At 36.8% G+C, this 21639-nt stretch overlaps 1 protein-coding gene across 1 annotated transcript in view; it reads left to right on the top strand.

The window, feature by feature from the left end:
* The first annotated feature begins 4171 nt into the window (after positions 1-4171).
* Positions 4172-21639, top strand: part of LOC140819991 (loganic acid O-methyltransferase-like) — a 29639-nt gene continuing 12171 nt past the window's right edge. The window contains exons 1-2 of the mRNA XM_073180283.1: positions 4172-4264; positions 4355-5011. Coding sequence (XP_073036384.1) covers positions 4202-4264; positions 4355-5011 — 720 coding nt within the window. The 5' untranslated portion in view covers positions 4172-4201. The remainder of the gene's footprint in view (positions 4265-4354; positions 5012-21639) is intronic.

The raw sequence follows: 21639 nt of genomic DNA, 5'->3' as shown, positions 1-21639 counted from the left end.
GGCGAGTAAGAAATGAAGCCTCGCGCCTCTATTTATAGCCAACGTTCGGACGATCCGAACCACTTCGGAAGATCCGATCCAGCACACTTCGGACGATCCGAACCCACTTCGGACGATCCGAACCTTGCATGTCTTCTACGTGTCCAGCCACCTGTCTCGGACGATCCGAACCCTGATCGGACGCTCCGAACCCTTCCACGTGTCCAGACACCTGTCTCGGACGATCCGAACCCTGATCGGACGATCCGAACCCTCTTCGGACGATCCGAACCCGGTTCGGTCCTTCCGATCCCACCGAAATATAATTAATCCAATAATTAACTCAAATTAGGAATCGGGATACTACACTATTTTTAGTATTATAATTACAGTTGACACGTTTTTGGGATCATTGTAAATAAAATTTGAACTTGTTTTCCGCTGTAATTAATTAACCCTAATCAGATTGTGTTGTAATAACGATTAGGAGTTAAGAGCCCCACAAACAAAATAATTTAAATATTATTTAATGTGTTAATGAGCCTAATATACGAGGTTAATGGGCCTAAGCTTGCATCATGGGTTTTAATTAAAATAGAAGCCAAAAACCCTCACCAAAACCCACACAAATCACACAGATACATCACCTAGGATAACTAGGACTCTTCATAAGAACACACCACACGAAATTCTTGAAGGAAAGTCACGTAAGTTTGAAGAATAAATTCAGCAAGCATCTTCCCCCGTCTATCCGCCAACGTTCTTCGCATCGCAAGTTGATTTTTGTGTATAATACACGCAAAGGCACACCTTAATCTTTTCTCAAACATATTTCACACATATTATATATATTTGATTATCCTTGCATGAAAAATATGATGCACTATTTTTATTTTTGTAATACACGCAAAGGCTCACCTTAACCTTGGGTTGTATATGGTATAATTATTTGTTATTAATCTATGGTCCAATTTTGGTTAAGTTTCGAGTTCATACGAGTCAAAACCGAGAAGTACGTCTAAGTTTAAATACAAATTGAGAAATTATTTGAGAAGCTTAAGTTTACATCTAAGAAATATTTACGGATTTATATTAAGGTGTCATGTTAAGTTTGGATATATTTGGGTCGTCATTTTAAGGTCTAAGGATAAATTGGGAATGTTTGGATTTCAGGGGCAAAACAGTTGTTTTACACTTGAAAAATGTTAGACGTCTTGGCAAAGCCTTGAATGCTGTAATATATGTTAAAATATTTATTTAAATGTTTATGAAGTTTTATGATGAAACGTTAATGCTAAAAGACATGTGTTCCATGCTTGGTTTAAAAGAAAATGATTTAAATATGCATAAATTTTTATAATTGATGGAATTATGAAAAGTTGAAGGAGGTGAATTGATTGTGAATAATACGATGATATGTAAGACCAATGCTCAGTTGACAGGTGAGAGTGTCGTTGATGTCCGCACCTCCCGGTACCGTGGTTATACGTATATGGATCCATCGACCTACAGCTAATAAGAAAGTCACAATTGAGGATCTGAATTCAATAAAAAAACGGAAAAATATATGTATATGATGAAATGAAATATGATATGACATGTTGAAAGGAAAATGTTTAAAGTTTATGTTAATGAAAAGCTATTTTCTTAAAATTATTTTCACTGATGCTTGTGAATGTATATGTATTACTTGCTAATACGATTAAGGTTTGCTGAGTCAATAGAGTCACTAGGTGTGATCGATGAAGGTGATCATGGTATTAATATTGATGGAGGTCTTGATGGTTGAACTAACAGGACTGAAGGTGCAACCCAAGGACTGTCGCTAGTTTTTCGCAAATAAAATTTTGATTAAGATTTAAGATACTTCAAAAATTTTATTACTTATCATGTTTTCGAGATTTTTTTGAGAGGATGTTAGAGCAAAGTTTATTTTTGAAATAATGTTAGCTTGGGGTTTGGTTGACGATTGACGAATTCATGTTTTGAATTCTTTCTTTTGGAATTTCAAATAATAGGTTGGTTGGTATTGAGATAGCAAAAATATTCAAACCTAAATGTTTAATGTTTCGGGCAAATAGATGAAGAAAAAAAATTTCTAATACTTTTTAAAAAAACGAGTAGTGGACCTTTCAGCTACAGTGGCTGCTATTTTGGATATCATGATATGTCACCCAAGTCATTTTGCAACACCAAGAGAAAAGTCCTCGAGTGGAGCATGTTGAAGGGGTTTGGTTGTATCGTCTAGTCTACCAGTCATTTATATATTTATGGAGTCTATGCTATTTACGAGAGAGATGCTTCGAGAATTATTAATTTTATTATTGAGTTCTATGTCGTTTTCTATATTTTATTATATTGTTATCGATTCTTACCGGCTCTATTATTTGTTGGATGTTTAATTTGTTTTTTCGTTGTAGGTGTGCCTGACCTGCATTGATCGTTGATGTTCTACTTTTAGTATTATATTAAAAATGTTGCTTGTATTTTTTGGCATGTCCTATTTACGAGGAAGTAATGCAAAATTTTTATAGGCACAAAGTATATTTTAAATTTTTTTGGAATCATTTTCCTTTGCTTAATAATTATTGCATGTTTTTTGACCGGTTAGAGTAACTGGGTCTTAAAATTATACTAAAAAAATATTCATCACAATAATTGCACTACTTGCAATCTATTGAAATTTAACAAGTAATTTTTTATCTGATAACAATTGTAAGATTAAACATTTTCCGATTTACTAAATATCATATATGTCATTTGGTAAAGATTAAATTAAAAATTTTAAATTTTACAGCAATCCAAGCTCTTTATGTCAACCACTTTCGCAACCGAGGCAATTATTACACCTTCGAATTAATATACTACAAAATTTATGATATTTTAAAAATAGTTATTAGAGAAGTTATAAATACGTGAAAGAAATGTATTGTTGGTTATCAAATCAACTAACAAAACTATGTAAGTGTAATCTTGACAAATTATAAAGAAATAAAAACCTATTGCCAAGTATTGTAATATTTTTTCTACGCTCGTTTTTTCCTATCATTATTCCAATATTAATTTTACGTGATCTCATACGTATATATATGTTAAGTAAATTACACTAACGAATAAAATATATTTATAAAAAGTGTAATTAATTTTATAATTTTTATATTTGTGAGTCATTCATCACGTGTAGATGTTCCGGTGGCTTGCTAGGCCATAAATTAACTAGCCCATAATTAGGCAGATTAGATACGGCAAAAACCTTTCCGAGGGAATATTTATTAAAAAGTGTACTGCGAAATTAAGAAAAATAGGTTTTGTAACGAGGAACCGAATTATGGCTTTAACTTTAAACTATTTTAGGATTGTTTACTATCACTAAATTTTTTTTATTGAATTTTGACTAATATTGAAATTATTAAAAATTTCAATTTTGTGTGTTTCTTGAACTCATATTGTGTTTGTATATCTTCTATTTAATTTAATTGAAATCCATGAGCTAGATGTTAATTATTCTTGTATAATAATGATTCTAGAAAAAATATTGAATCACTTATTTATCAAACATTGTAGCACTTCAATACTTTCAATTTCACTTTTGTTTCCAAACAATATCTACTCTTATTTTTTCCCAAACATTTTTTTAATATATAAATTTAATCACTCCTTTGAAAACACTAACGATGTGCTTTTATCCGAAAGGCCCAGTGATGAATCTCCAAGAAGATGTGTCCAACATGTCCCTCTACATTTTGTTCTCTAACGTTTATTAATCACGAAAACCTAACAAAAGACAAAAATCTGAATGCTTTTAAAAATTAAGAAGATGACAAAAAACAGTTTTAATTTCCAACTACCCAACTAAAATAATTGGATACGGACAACTATTAAATAGAAGTAGGTCTCTTATGAGACCGTCTCACGAATCTTTATATGTGAGACATGTCAACTTTATCGATATTCACAATAAAAAGTAATACTCTTAGCATAAAATACGACTCGTGAGACCGTCTCACACAAGTTGTTGCCATTAAATAGTCATGCAAAAGTATTTGTTCTTCCCGAGATTGAAATACTATAATTTTTTTATTTAAACAAATATTATATTATATAATATTTTAAACAAGTATAAAAATGAATTTTCACTATTCCTATAAATTACATTCCATCGAGGCCAACTACAAACAGAGAACATATCAAAAGTAAGCTTGCAAATCAAAGAAGAGGCATAATGGCAGCTCCAATGAATGCAGGCAGTGGCACATATAGCTATGCCAACAATTCAAGTTACCAGGTTCCACGTTTCTTCTTCTCTTTTTCTCCCAACAAATATTTCCGAGTCTCTTAAAAACAATTAGTCTTGATTTCTATCAATATGTGACAGCGAACGGGCTTCAATTCGGCGAAAAACCTGATCAAGGATGTCCTGATCCAAAGTGTTGACGTGAAAACCCTGATGTCATCAACTTCAAACACGTTCACAATCACAGACTTGGGTTGTTCAACTGGACCCAACACTTTCTTAGCCATGGAAAACATAATCCATGCCATCGAACAAAAGTATCGCTCCCAAGCCAACGATTCCAGCTGCCTCGAATTCCAAGTTTTTTTCAACGACCAAGTTTCTAATGATTTCAATACCCTATTTGCATCTCTTCCTGTTAATAGGAACTACTATGCAGCAGGGGTGCCAGGGTCTTTTCGAGGCCGGTTGTTCCCAAACTCATCCATTTGCTTAGCATATTGCGCTTCTTCGATCCATTGGCTTTCCAAGATACCTGAACAACTGGTTGACAAAAACTCTAAGGCGTGGAATAAAGGTAAAATTCACTATACGGACGCAAGGGATGAAGTTGTGTCTGCTTATGCAGCACAATTCGATGAGGATATGGACGGATTTTTAAATGCGAGAGGGAAAGAGATCGTGCGAGGGGGAATGATTGTGATAATCTCGCCTGGTGTGCCTGATGGAGTTCTTGCAAATCATGTCGGAATAACTTTTCGTTTCGTCGAATCCATCCTCATTGCGATGGTCAAAGAGGTAATATGGAAGATGGTTTACTTGTTTATTTTTCAAACTTCTAATGTGTGAGATTATTTACAAGATACATGTTTTTCAGAAATTTGTGATTTGAACATGATGATTGTTGGATCCGGTTTTTCTACGAGCCCAAACGCAGCGGAAGTTTTAAAATTTTTATTTTATTTTGACAATCAAAATATATTTGGACGCTCGTATGGTTTTAACAAAACATTCATAGGGCGTTAGAGTTTATACCTTTGGTGAATTAATCACACGGCTCCAACTATCCCGGATTTAGCGGAGATAGCTCTTGATGAAAATCCCTACGAACTTTCTTCAATTCTTCTAATCAGGTCCACGACCAGAAGATTTGTTCCTCTTCTAACTTGCACTAGAAAATTGGAAGAAGTTTTTCGTTTGAGATTTTTAAAATTTGAGAGAGACCCAAATCTCTTTTCTTAAAAAATGGAAAAACTATTTTGGAGGAATTTGAATTGTCATTCACGTGAATCACCATGGAAGAATGGGTGGAGGCTAGGTTATTTTAGGTCAAACTCTTTTATATAATAATCTCATGACCTAATACATAATTAACATTAATGGGCTTGATTTAATTAATTGGGCTAGTCCAACTAATTCAATTAATTTAATCAATGTCCATTAAAACTTTAATTATTTATTATGTTGGACTTGTACTCCTACAAGCCCATTTAACATATTATCCACCATATTTAATTTATTAATTAATCAACTCAACTCTTGAGCTTAATTAATTAAATCATTATAAATTCAACATTTGAATTTAATATTTAAATTATAAATTCAACTCCTTGAATTTATCACCTCCAAAATTTAATATTTAATAAACCCAACATTTGAGTTTAATAAATTAAATTCACAAATTTTATAAATTCAACTCCTTGAATTTATTCTCTCCAAATTTCATAAATTCAACTTCTTGAATTTACTATATTTTCTCAAAATTTAATTATCATAAATTCAACTCCTTGAATTTACTATATCATAATAAAAATTCAACTCCTTGAATTTATTCTCTCAACGGGAACAAACGATCCAGTACTTGTGTGACCCTCAATGGTTCAGGGATACAGCTAGCCGTGGGTTCACAACTCTTTGTGATTCAGGACATAATCCTTTATTCGGTCTTACCCTAGTTAGCCCCATTCTTTTCATCAACACTTTGATCAAGAATGTCAGAACTCATTTCTGATTGCACCCATCGGATCATGGTAAGAGCGTCTAGTAGCATCGCCCCATGATCCCCTAGGTATCACTGATAGTGCCTGCAAGAACCAGTCGATTATGATTAGCGTACAGTACGGTCCCTTCATCTCAAATATCCCGATCGAATCTGCAACCATTGGTTCATCGAGGGTTGCATATTAATTCAATAACTATGTGATAACTATAATAGTGGCATCGCGTGTACTATTTGGAGAACTCCTTCTCCAATGTACATCTCATACTCTGGCCAGAGATTCCATGCACTATTATTTCATTAGATCACATAGGATATCCACACCCGTAGGTGAGCGGTGAATCCCCGACTACAATGCACTGGCTCCTATATGTGTCGCAACTGTACCCAACCTCGCCACCTGATGACTCTCCTGGAGCCGGTAAACGAGTCAAAGCACAGCCCTAGCATATAGAGCCTCAGTGTTGTCCCGGGTCGTAAGGACTAATGATGTACAATCATAACCACGGACTTATACTCTCGATGAGTGATAACCACTTGGAAAGTCCGAGGGAGGGTTGTTCGGTATAATCATCATATGACTACCCATCTGTATGTTTGGACATCTCTATGCCCTTACCAAGAAACGTAGTACACAACATCACAGATGCTAGTCTCGAGCTCAAGCGACCTTTATCCATGTTTTAGGCGGCTGAATCGACTAGGAACGAATTTAGAATATGCAGTGTTTACAAATGAGTTTCAACATCGAATTACGATTCATTTGTATTAAAGCATAATCAAGGACTTTATCTATGCTGCTTGCATGGGTATACAGATAAAGTATTACGAAACCATTAAAAGTTAAATTATATTAAAATAAAGATTGTTTATTTCACTTGAGTCAATAAATTCCCTAGCCAACCGTTGGCTTGCAGGGCATCTACTCTAACAATCTCCCACTTGCCCAAGAGACAACTACCCTTAATCTCATTGCTTCGCGATGCTTTTCAAACAATGGTCCTGGCAAGGGCTTTGTAAGTGGATCAGCAATGTTATCTGCAGAGGGGACTCTTTCAGCTGATATGTCTCCTCTTCCCACCATCTCCCGTATGATATGGAACTTCCTCAGTACATGTTTGGATCGCTGATGAGACTTTGGTTCCTTTGCTTGCGCAATGACACTAGTGTTGTCCCAGTACAACGGGACTGGAACAACTCCATTAGGAATAACGCCCAACACTTGGACAAAAGTCCTCATCCAAACTGCCTCTTTGGATGCATCAGATGCAACAATGTATTCAGCTTCAGTGGTGGAATCCGCAATGGTGTCTTGCTTGGAACCTTTCCAAAAGACAGCCGCACCATATAGCATGAATACAAAAACAGAGGTCGATTTCGAATCATCTACGTCACATTGGAAGCTAGAATCCGTGTAGCCTTCCAATTTCAATTCTCCACCCTCATAGACCATGAACAAGTTCTTAGTCCTTCTCAAGTACTTAAGAATATCTTTCACGGCCTTCCAATGCATTGGACCAGGGTTCGCCTGATATTTGCTTGTAACACTCAAAGTATAAGTAACATCAGGACGTGTCGATATCATACCATACATGATACTACCAATAGTTGACGCATATAGAATACGTGTCATCATCTCTATCTCTTCATCAGTTTTGGGACACATAGCTTTAGATAGAGTAATACCATGACACATAGGTAAGTATCTTCTCTTAGACTCTTCCATAGAGAATCGTTTTATAATGGCATCGATATAGGTGGCTTGGGTGAGTGCGAGCATCCTCTTTGATCTATCTATATAGATTTGTATTCCCAATACGTAGGATGCTTCACCCATGTCTTTAATGGAGAATTTACTGGCTAACCATACTTTAGTTGATTGCAGTAATCCTACATCATTCCCAATGAGCATGATATCATCAACGTAAAGTACTAGGAATGTCACTGCACTCCCACTAATTTTCTTGTACACACATGGTTCCTCAGGATTCTTAGCAAAACCAAACTCTTTGATAGTGCTATCAAATCTGAGGTTCCAACTCCTTGATGCCTGCTTCAGACCATATATTGATCTCTGAAGTTTGCATACCTTATGCTCACTTCCTACTGATGTGTATCCCTCGGGTTGAGACATATAAATTTCTTCTTTGATGTCTCCATTGAGGAATGCAGTCTTTACATCCATTTGCCATATCGCATAGTCATACCATGCTACTATGGCTAGTAGTATTCTAATGGACTTAAACATAGCAACTGGTGAAAAAGTTTCCTCATAGTCAACTCCTTGCCTTTGAGTATATCCTTTTGCAACCAGTCTTGCTTTGAAGGTCACTACCTTCCCATCCGCCCCAAGCTTTCTTTTATAGATCCATTTGCATCCTATGAGAACGATTCCCTCAGGTGGATCCACTATTGTCCAGACTTGGTTTGAATATATAGAGTCCATTTCTGACTGCATGGCTTCAAGCCATTTGGTTGAATCAGTATCAGATATTGCTTCTTTGAAATTCATTGGATCATATCCAACAAAATACTCATCATGGTCTTGTTCATGAAGAAGCGTATATCTAGCAGGTGGTCTAATAACCCTATCAGACCTTCTAAGAGCTTGTACTTCAACTACTGGTTGTTGGAGATTAGGTTCAACTACTATAGTTGAGGGAGTATCTTGAATTTCTACAAGTTCTATCATCTTGCCTTTTTCAATCTAATAGAAATTCCCTTTCATAAAGGTAGCATTTCTTAAAAACAAACACTTTTGCTTCATTGGGATGATAGAAATAATATCCAACAGAATTCTTTGAATATCCTGCAAAGTAGCACAAAGTGGATCTACTATCCAATTTGTTTCCCACTGTCTGCTTCACGTAAGCAGGACATCCCCATATTCTCATGTAGGAATATTTGGGAGTTTTTTCCCATCCATATCTCATATGGTGTTTTATCCACTGCTTTAGTATGGACATTATTCAACAACATTGCCGCAGTTTCAAGCGCAAAGCCCCAAAACGATGTAGGCAATTCAGTGAATCCCAACATGGATCGAACCATGTCCAACAAGGTTCGCTTACGACGTTCAGAAACACCATTCAATTGTGGTGTTGCTGGTGGAGTCCACTGTGAGAATCACATTCTCTTTTAGATAACCCAAAAATTCAGCACTCAAGTATTCTTCACTTCGATCAGATCGAAATGCCTTAATTCTTTCTAGCTGATTTTTCTACTTCAGATCTGAATTCTTTGAACCATTCAAATGTTTCAGATTTGTGTTTCATAAACATATCCATACCTCGAATGGTCATCAGTAAGGATAACAAAGTAGGATTGCCCATATTTTGTGCTAACACTTAGCGGGCCACAAACGTCTGTTTGGATCAAATCCAGTAGACCATGCGCACGTTCCATGCTTCCATCGAATGGAATCTCGGTCAATTTTCCTTTTGGACAGGACTTACAAGTAGGTAGAGAATTTATGTCTGACAAGTCAAACATTCTTTCTCCCACTAGCTTGTGCATCCTTCTTTGGGAAATATGATCTAGTCTAGCGTGCCATATTTGTGTAGGATTTGGATCATCTAACTTTCTTTTGTTTGTTGTTGAAATAATGTTTACTTCGACATTCACTTATCATTTCCAAGACATTTCTGGCGCATATAATTTCTTATGTCCGGACTTCTTGCAATGAAATAAATATGTTCTAACTTATCGGGCTTTGTAGGCCTTTTAAATGTCTTTCAGAGTTTGCTTCTTATTGGGATTGTTTTTCTTGTGAGGGGCAGAACATTTCTTTCCCTTATCTTGTTGGCCATTTTCGTCTGACGAGAGGCCCATAAAAACAACAATTTTTCTTATTTTATGGTGATCTCATAAGTCATAAGCATATTGACTAGCTCTTCAAGGCTATCAAATATCTTATTAAACTTGAAGTTCACCATAACCCCGTCAAATGAGGAAGAGAAAGATAACATATTCATGTTTCCTAGTAACTCGTTAGGAATCACATATTCCAGGCCCACCACATTCTCAATAAGCCCAGTCATACGTACACTATGCTCATGGGCCAAAGCTCCATCTTGCATATGTGTAGTCATGAGCTCCTTGAAATTGGTGTGCATCACTGTACGAGTTTCATGTACCATGCAACTCTTGCATGTTTATTCGAATGTCAGCAACATTCAACATATCCTCAAACTGTCCATACAGTTCATTTGACATAGAAGCGAGCACATCACACTTTAGCTTGCACACTATGGTCATACCATCTTGCATGCTTTGTCAGTTCAACAAGACTGACATTATTGTGTATGTCATTTTCTCCGAATTCAGAACAATTTCCCAACCAGTCTTGAAAATTAGATTCGGTTAGCTAGTTAATAACAGAAATGTATTACGTGACGAAATCGAAAATATACTGATACGGAAACAGAATAATGGTTGCTGATTATTTTAAAATAATTTTAAGATATAAAATATGGATTTTTATTTTATAAATCTCCCTCCCACTATTTTGACATTTCCACCACCCTCTGATGAAAAAGAGAAATCGTATTTCTTTAGTGGGCACGTAGAGTCCAATTAGCCAATTATAATCCCGAATAATATCAGCCAATTCTAATTTCTAAAAGGTAGAATCCAATTGCATCCCTATGCAACCTCCGCGTGTTTTGCCTCACGTTTAATAAGGACCCAATAATATGACGCCGTTTATTTTCGCGTGTCAAACCGACCCATCAATATTGAATTGTAGTAGACGGTCGCCATGAGTTCCCCCAATAATATGAGCCGAAGTCATGGGAGTTCCACTCAATTCACATCATATGTCCGGTGGAAGTCACAGCTTTCCGGCGTACAGGCCTCCCCAATAATATGAGCCAGACACTGTCCGCGGGTAGCGATCAACATGCAACCACGGTTGATGGAAGGCAAGGAAAAATTAAACTCTTTTAATTTTTACTTATTCGGTTTGATATAAATTTTGAATCATATTCAAAATGAGGGATTTTAATTTTTAAATTGTCTCATCAATTTAATTTAAAAATCACGTGCCACGAGTTTGTATGTTTGCCGGATTCATGCAACTATATTATCTAATAATATACATACATGCATACTACTATATATCGCATATATATCATAATATGACATTCAACAATAAATAAGGATGATCGATCGCCAACACTATTAGATCCATGTGAGCCATACATGGATCCAGGTCCAACCTAGGTGAATGCAGGGATGCAAATGCAATTATTACAAGAGCTTCCAATAATTTACATGTCTTCATCTTGATCATCGGGCCCACCATCTTCCAGTCTTGACCTCCCACTATTTCTAATTATTACATTTGAATAGCCATGGCACATAAGTGATACATCTCATGGGGGTGGAACGGGCCATAAACCAGGTCCACTTTAATAATATCAAATATTATAAAAATGAATAAAAACAGTAAAATATCCTAACATACACATAACACATTGGTCAAGGCTCTCGATCATCCTTCATGCATTTAATATCAAATATTAACATCAATTTAATTAAACAATTTAATTAATTGATAAATCATATATCTAATAATTTTATCACTAACCACCACAATTATTAAAGTTTTAATAAATTAAATAAACTCCTTTATTTAATTTCCAATTAAATCAATAATAATTGATTTCTTGTAAAAACTCATTTTTACCATAAATAATTAAAATCATATTCTAATTATTTATTTCACAAGAAAATTATTAATTTTCCAAAATAAAAATTGAACCAATTTTCAAAAATATCAATTTACCCAAAAATTTGAAAAATCCGAAAATCGCACCCTAGGCCCAAACAATTCAAGCCCATTATTCGGCGTGCTACCCGAGACGCTCCCGGGCAGCCGCCCGCGCCGCCCGCCCCGCTGCCCGAACGTTTCGGGCAGCGGCGACGGCCCTGTGCGCGCAGAACGCGCACAGGCGCGCCGACGCGCGCGCAGGCGTCGGACGCTTGCGCTAGTGCAGTGCGCGCAGCCGTCCGGCGCCTGCGCTAGCGCGCTTCGCGCTGGCGTCCGGCGCCTGCGCGCGCTGCCGTGAGCGGCCCTGCGCGCACGGACTGCCCGGAACAGTTCCGGGCAGATTAAAATATTTTTTTTTAATTTCGAAAATCTGGAAAAAATAAAATTTTATGGTGCTAAATTTTCTGAAAAATTTTCTTGTGTGGTTAGAAATAAATTATTCAATATCAAAACCATACGATTTAGAAAAAAACCTGGCTCTGATACCACTGTTGGATCCGGTTTTTCTACGAGCCCAAACGTAGCGGAAGTTTTAAAATTTTTATTTTATTTTGACAATCAAAATATATTTGGACGCTCGTATGGTTTTAACAAAACATTCATAGGGCGTTAGAGTTTATACCTTTGGTGAATTAATCACACGGCTCCAACTATCCCGGATTTAGCGGAGATAGCTCTTGATGAAAATCCCTACGAACTTTCTTCAATTCTTCTAATCAGGTCCACGACCAGAAGATTTGTTCCTCTTCTAACTTGCACTAGAAAATTGGAAGAAGTTTTTCGTTTGAGATTTTTAAAATTTGAGAGAGACCCAAATCTCTTTTCTTAAAAAATGGAAAAACTATTTTGGAGGAATTTGAATTGTCATTCACGTGAATCACCATGGAAGAATGGGTGGAGGCTAGGTTATTTTAGGTCAAACTCTTTTATATAATAATCTCATGACCTAATACATAATTAACATTAATGGACTTGATTTAATTAATTGGGCTAGTCCAACTAATTCAATTAATTTAATCAATGTCCATTAAAACTTTAATTATTTATTATGTTGGACTTGTACTCCTACAAGCCCATTTAACATATTATCCACCATATTTAATTTATTAATTAATCAACTCAACTCTTGAGCTTAATTAATTAAATCATTATAAATTCAACATTTGAATTTAATATTTAAATTATAAATTCAACTCCTTGAATTTATCACCTCCAAAATTTAATATTTAATAAACCCAACATTTGAGTTTAATAAATTAAATTCACAAATTTTATAAATTCAACTCCTTGAATTTATTCTCTCCAAATTTCATAAATTCAACTTCTTGAATTTACTATATTTTCTCAAAATTTAATTATCATAAATTCAACTCCTTGAATTTACTATATCATAATAAAAATTCAACTCCTTGAATTTATTCTCTCAACGGGAACAAACGATCCAGTACTTGTGTGACCCTCAATGGTTCAGGGATACAGCTAGCCGTGGGTTCACAACTCTTTGTGATTCAGGACATAATCCTTTATTCGGGCTTACCCTAGTTAGCCACATTCTTTTCATCAACACTTTGATCAAGAATGTCAGAACTCATTTCTGATTGCACCCATCGGATCATGGTAAGAGCGTCTAGTAGCATCGCCCCATGATCCCCTAGGTATCACTGATAGTGCCTGCAAGAACCAGTCGATTATGATTAGCGTACAGTACGGTCCCTTCATCTCAAATATCCCGATCGAGTCTGCAACCATTGGTTCATCGAGGGTTGCATATTAATTCAATAACTATGTGATAACTATAATAGTGGCATCGCGTGTACTATTTGGAGAACTCCTTCTCCAATGTACATCTCATACTCTGGCCAGAGATTCCATGCACTATTATTTCATTAGATCACATAGGATATCCACACCCGTAGGTGAGCGGTGAATCCCCGACTACAATGCACTGGCTCCTATATGTGTCGCAACTGTACCCAACCTCGCCAACTGATGACTCTCCTGGAGCCGGTAAACGAGTCAAAGCACAGCCCTAGCATATAGAGCCTCAGTGTTGTCCCGGGTCGTAAGGACTAATGATGTACAATCATAACCACGGAATTATCCTCTCGATGAGTGATAATCACTTGGAAAGTCCGAGGGAGGGTTGTTCGGTATAATCATCATATGACTACCCATCTGTATGTTTGGACATCTCTATGCCCTTACCAAGAACGCAGTACACAACATCACAGATGCTAGTCTCGAGCTCAAGCGACCTTTATCCATGTTTTAGGCGGCTGAATCGACTAGGAACAAATTTAGAATATGCAGTGTTTACAAATGAGTTTCAACATCGAATTACGATTCATTTGTATTAAAGCATAATCAAGGACTTTATCTATGCTGCTTGCATGGGTATACAGATAAATGTTAGAGTAGATGCCCTACAAGTCAACTGTTGACTAGGGATTTTATTGACTCAAGTGTAATAAACAATCTTTATTTTAATATAATTCATTATTTCATGGTTTGTTATTTCTTTATCTGTATACCCATGTTATCAAACATAGATAAAGACCTTGATTATACTTTAATACAAATGAATCGTAATTCGATGTTGAAACTCGTTTGTAAATACTGTATGATCTAAATTCGTTCCTAGTCGATTCAGCCGCCTAAAACATGGATAAAGGTCGCTTGAGCTCGAGACTAGCATCTGTGATGTTGTGTACTGCGTTTCTTAGTAAGGGCATAGAGATGTCCAAACATGCAGATGGGTAGTCATATGATGATTATACCGAACAACCCTCCCTCGGACTTTCCAAGTGGTTCTCATACATCGAGAGGATAAGTCCGTGGTTATGATTGTATACCATTAGTCCTTATGACCCGAGACAACTCTGAGGCTCTATATGCTAGGGCTGTGCTTTGACTCGTTTACCGGCTCCAGGAGAGTCATCAGGTGGCGAGGTTGGGTACAGTCGCGACACATATAGGAGCCAGTGCATTGTAGTCGGGGATTCACCGCTCACCTAAGGGTGTGGATATCCTATGTGATCTGATGTAATAATAGTGCATGGAATCTCTGGCCAGAGTATGAGATGTACGTTGGAGAAGGAGTTCTCCAATAGTACACGCGATGCCACTATTATATGTAACACATAGTTATCGAATTAATATGCAACCCTCGATGAACCAATGGTTGCAGATTCGATCGGGATATATGAGATGAAGGGACCGTACTGTACGTTAATCATAATCGACTGGTTCTTGCAGGCACTATCAGTGATACCTAGGGGATCATGGGGCGATGCTACTAGACGCTCCTACCATGATCCGATGGGTGCAATCAGAAATGAGTTCTGACATTCTTGATCAAGGTGTTGATGAATAGAATGGGGCTAACTAGGGTAAGCCCGAATAAGAATAAATGTTATTCTGAATCACAAGGAGTTGTGAACCCACGGCTAGCTGTATCCCTGAACCATTGAGGGTCACACAAGTACTGGATTGTTTGTTCCCGTAGAGAGAATAAATTCAAGAAGTTGAATTTATATTATATAGTAAATTCAAGGAGTTGAATTTATGATAAATAAATTTTGAGAGAATAAGTTCAAGTAGTTGAATTTATAAAATGTGATAATTTAATTTATTAAACTCAAATGTTGGGTTATTAAATATTAAATTTTGGAGGTGATAAAAATTCAAAGAGTTGAATTTATAATTTAAATAATAAATTCAAATGTTGAATTTATACTGTATTTAATTTATTAAGCTCAAAAGTTGAGTTGATTAATTAATAAATTAAATATGGTGGGTATTATGTTTAATGGGCTTGTAGGAGTACAAGTCCAACATAATAAATAATTAAAGTTTTAATGGGCTTTGATTAAATTAATTAAACTAGTTGGACTAGCTCAATTAATTAAATCAAACCCATTAATGTTAATTATGTAATTAGGGTTTAATTAATTATAAATAATACATATAAAGACAAAACCCTAGCCCCACTATCTCAAAACCTCACGTGAGCCTCCATTCCAAAAGTGAAAAATTCGGCCACCTTGATTTATGGTTAGGGTTTGAGCCGTCTCTCAATTTTTCTCTCCTACGTAAAATCTTTTCTACTTTTCTAGTGCAAATTAGAAGAGGATCAAGCAATCTAGTCGTGGACTTGATAGGAGGATCAAACAAGGAGATTATTGAAGAAAGTTCGTAGGGAATCATCAAGAGCCGGATCTGTAATACCGGATCGGTTGGTGTCCACGTGATTAATTCACAAAGGTATAATTTCTAACATCCTATGCATGTTTAATTTGTTAAATCATACGAACGTCCAAAGCCATATTATTTTTTTTTCAAAATAAAATAAAAATTTTAAATCTTCCGCTGCGTTTGGGCGTGTAGAAAACCGGATCCAACAGTGGTATCAGAGCCAGGTTTTCTGAATCGTATGATTTAAATTATATTGAATAATTTATTTCTAACCACACAAGAAAATTTTCAGAAAAATCGATGCACCATAAAAATATTTTTTTTCGAAAAACAAAAAAAAAATTTTTTTTTTTTCGCGATCTGCCCGGAACTGTTCCGGGTAGACCGCGAGCAGGGCTGCGCGCGCAGCGCCCTGTGCGCAGAAGCGAGCAGCGCGCGCGCGCGGCGTGCGCGCGCGGAGCGGCGCTGCGTGCGGAACGTCCGCACGCTGTGCGCCGCCCTGCGCGGCGCACAACGCGGCGCAGCGTGCGGAGCGTCCGCACGCTGCGCGCAGCGTTGCGCGCACACATGTTGCTGCCACTGCCCGAAACGTTCGGGCAGCGGGCGGGCAGCGAGGGCGACTGCCCGGGATCGTCTCGGGAAGCGTTCTGATTGGTGGGCTTGAATTGTTTGGGCCCATGGTGCAATTTTCTGATTTTTCAAAATTTTGGGTAAAATTGATATTTTTGAAAATTGTTTCAATTTTTATTTTGGAAAATTAATTTTGAGAAATTAATAATTTTCTTGTAAAATAAATAATTAGAATATGATTTTAATTATTTATGGTAAAATGAGTTTTTATAAGAAATCAATTATTATTGATTTAATTGGAAATTAAATAAAGGAGTTTATTTAATTTATTAAATTCTTTAATAATTGTGGTGGTTAGTGATATAATTATTAGATATATGATTGATCAATTAATTAAATTGTTTGATTAAATTGATGTTAATATTTGATATTAAATGCATGAAGGATGATCGAGAGCCTTGACCAATGTGTTAGGTGTATTTTAGGATATTTTACTGTTTTTATTCAATTTTATAATATTTGATATTATTAAAGTGGGCCTGGTTTATGGCCCGTTCCCACCCCCATGAGATGTATCCCTTATGTGACATGGCTATTCAAATGTAATAATTAGAAATAGTGGGAGATCAAGACTGGAAGATGGTGGGCCCGATGATCAAGATGAAGACATGTAAAATATTGGAAGCTTTTGTAATAAGTTGCATTTACATCCCTGCATTCACCTAGGTTTGGACCTGGATCCATGTATGGCTCACATGGATCTAATAGTGTTGGCGATCGATCATCCTTATTTATTGTTGAATGTCATATTATGATATATGTGATATATAGTAGTATGCATGTATGTATATTATTAAATAATATAGTTGCATGAATCCGGCAAACATACAAACTCGTGGCACGCGTTTTTTAATTTAAATGATGAGACAATTTTTGAAATTAAAATCCCTCATTTTGAATAAGATTCAAAATTTATATCAAACCGAAAAAGTAAAAATTAAAAGAGTTTAATTTTTCCTTGCCTTCCATCAACCGTGGTTGCATGTTGATCGCTACCCGCGGACAGTGTCTGGCTCATATTATTGGGGAGGCCTGTACGCCGGAAAGCTGTGACTTCCACCGGACATATGATGTGAATTGAGTGGAACTCCCATGACTTCGGCTCATATTATTGGGGGAACTCATGGCGACCGTCCACTACAATTCAATATTGATGGGTTGGTTTGACATGTGAAAATAAACGGCGTCATATTATTGGGTCCTTATTAAACGTGAGGCAAAACACGCGGAGGTTGCATAGGGATGCAATTGGACTCTACCTTTTAGAAATTATAATTGGCTGATATTATTCGGGATTATAATTGGCTAATTGGACTCTACATGCCTACTAAGGAAATACGATTTCCCTTTTTCATCAGAGGGTGGTGGAAATGTCAAAATAGTGGGAGGGTAATTTATAAAATGAAATCCATATTTTATATCTTAGAATTATTTTAAAATTATCAGTAACATTTATCTGTTTTCATTTTCAGTATATATACGATGTCTACTCGTAACCCGCTTTCAATCATTCTCGATCAAAACAAATTGACTGGCCCTAACTATCATGACTGGTTTCGAAATTTAAAGATTGTTCTGAACTCGGAAAAGATTCTGTATGTGCTTGATAAGAAGCCACCGAAGGAAGCACCTTCAAATGTCACTCCGACTAAATTGGCTGAGCTTGAAAAATGGTGGGACCATGACATTCAAGCTAAGAGCTACATGTTGGCTTCTATGTCGAATGAACTGCAGAAGCGGTTCGAGGAGGCTGTGAATGCTGCTGACATTCACTTCCATCTGAAAGAATTGTATGCTGTACAAACTCGTTCAGAGAGATATGCTGTTGTTAAAGAACTCATGACTACACGCTTGCGAGATGGGGCTTCGGTCCATGAGCATGGTGTTAGGATGATTGGGCTCATCGAGAAGTTGGTGGGACTCGACTTGGTTATCCCTAGTGAGCTCTCGACTGATATTCTCTTGCTGTCTCTGCCCTCTTCGTTCGATGGATTTGTGGTTAACTTTAATATGAATAAGCTTGAGGCCACCCTTGAAGAGTTGGTCAATATGCTTACTAGTTATGAGGCCACAATCAAAAAGGATAAGCCTGTTTTTCTAGTGGGTTCTTCGTCCTGCACGAAAAAGGGAGCCCCATACAAAGGCAAGAAGCGTTCTGCCCCTCCAAAGAAGAACAAGCCTAACAAAAAACCATACAAGAAACCTAATCCGAGGCCCACAAAGCCTGACAAGTCAGAACAAATCTGTTTCCACTGCAACAAGCCTGGACACTGGAGGCGTAATTGCGCGGAGTATCTTGCCCAGAAGCGTTCTGGCCATGGTATGTTTTATATTGAAGTTAATGTTTCTATTAATTCCTCTTCTTGGGTATTGGATACCGGATGTGGTTCTCATCTATGCAATGATTTGCAGGTGATGGGAAGAAGCAAGAGGCTTAGAGATGGTGAGACCTTTCTAAGACTAGGAAATGGAGCAAGGGTTGCTGCTACTGCCATTGGAGACATTACTTTAATTTTGGACAATAATTTTAAGTTATTTTTGAGAGATGTTTTATTTGTTCCTGAATTGGTTAAAAACATTATTTCTATTTCTATGCTTGATAGGGATGGTTATTCTTGTGTTTTTGCTAAAGGTGTTTGCAATTTATACAAGAATGAATGTTTGATTGGAACTGGAGAATTAACAAATGATCTCTATAACTTAAAATTGAAAGAGATTCCTTTAAACAATGTCCAAGCGCATACGAAAACAACAACAAACAAAAGAAAAATAGAAAATCCAAATCCCGCACAAATGTGGCACGCTAGACTAGGTCATATTTCTCAAAGAAGGATGCACAAGCTAGTGGGAGAAGGCATGTTTGACTTGTCAGACATAAATTCTCTACCTACTTGTGAGTCCTGTCTAAAAGGAAAAATGACTAAGACTCCATTCAATGGAAAAGTAGAACGTGCACATGGTCTATTGGATTTGATCCATACAGACGTTTGTGGCCCGCTAAGTGTTAGCACAAAATTTGGGCATTCCTACTTCATTACCTTTACTGATGACCATTCGAGGTATGGGTATGTTTATTTGATGAAACACAAATCTGAAGCATTTGAAAGGTTCAAAGAGTTCAGATCTGAAGTAGAAAATCAGCTAGAAAGAAGTATTAAGGCACTTCGATCTGATCGAGGTGGAGAATACTTGAGTGCTGAATTTTTGGGTTATCTAAAAGAGAATGGGATTCTCTCACAGTGGACTCCACCAGCAACACCACAATTGAATGGTGTTTCTGAACGTCGTAATCGAATATTGATGGACATGGTTCGATCTATGATGGGATTCACTGAATTGCCTACAATGTTTTGGGGTTTTGCGCTTGAAACTGCGGCAATGTTGTTGAATAATGTCCATACTAAAGCAGTGGATAAAACACCATATGAGATATGGATGGGGAAACCTCCCAAGTATTCTTACTTGAGAATATGGGGATGTCCTGCTTATGTGAAGCAGACAGTGGGAGACAAATTGGATAGTAGATCCATTTTGTGCTACTTTGCAGGATATCCAAAAAATTCTGTTGGATATTATTTCTATCATCCAAATGAAGCAAAAGTGTTTGTTTCAAGAAATGCCACCTTTTTGGAAAAGGAATTTCTATTAGATAGAAAAGGCAAGATGATAGAACTTGAAGAAATTCAAGATACTCCATCAACTATAGAAGTTGAACCCATTTCCCAAGAACCAGTAGTTGAAGTACAAGCTTCTAGAAGGTCTGATAAGGTTATTAGACCACCTGCAAGATATACGCTTCTTCATGAACAAGACCATGATGAGTCTTGTGTTGGATGTGATCCAATGAACTTCAAAGAAGCATTATCTGATACTGATTCAACCAAATGGCTTGAAGCCATGCAGTCAGAAATGGACTCTATGTATTCAAACCAAGTCTGGACATTAGTGGATCCACCTGAGGGAATCGTTCCCATAGGATGCAAATGGATCTACAAAAGAAAGCTTGGGGCGGATGGGAAGGTAGTGACCTTCAAAGCAAGACTGGTTGCAAAAGGTTATACTCAAAGGCAAGGAATTGACTATGAGGAAACTTTTTCACCAGTAGCTATGTTTAAGTCCATTAGAATACTACTAGCCATAGAAGCATGGTATGACTATGAGATATGGCAAATGGATGTAAAGACTGCATTCCTCAATGGAGACATCAAAGAAGAAATTTATATGTCTCAACCTGAGGGATACACATCAGTAGGAAGTGAGCATAAGGTATGCAAACTTCAGAGATCAATATATGGTCTCAAGCAGGCATCAAGGAGTTGGAACCTAAGATTTGACAGCACTATCAAAGAGTTTGGTTATGCTAAGAATCCTGAGGAACCATGTGTGTACAAGAAAGTTAGTGGGAGTGCAGTGACATTCCTGGTACTTTATGTTGATGATATCCTGCTCATTGGGAATGATATAGGATTACTGCAATCAACTAAAGTATGGTTAGCCAGTAAATTCTCCATGAAGGACATGGGTGAAGCATCCTATGTATTGGGAATACAAATCTATAGAGATAGATCAAAAAGGATGTTGGGGCTCACCCAAGCCACATATATCGACACCATTATAAAACGATTCTCTATGGAAGAGTCCAAGAGAGGATACTTACCAATGTGTCATGGTATTACTCTATCTAAAGCTATGTGTCCCAGAACTGATGAAGAGATAGAGATGATGACACGTATTCCATATGCGTCAGCCATTGGTAGTATCATGTATGGTATGATATCGACACGTCCTGATGTTGCTTACGCTTTGAGTGTTACAAGCAGATATCAGGCG

This window comes from Primulina eburnea, chromosome 18 (assembly GCF_022965805.1).
Source record: "Primulina eburnea isolate SZY01 chromosome 18, ASM2296580v1, whole genome shotgun sequence".
Classification (NCBI taxonomy): Eukaryota; Viridiplantae; Streptophyta; class Magnoliopsida; order Lamiales; family Gesneriaceae; genus Primulina; species Primulina eburnea.
Note: the sequence above shows the minus strand (reverse complement) of the source record. Positions and strands in the feature narration are given on the sequence as shown.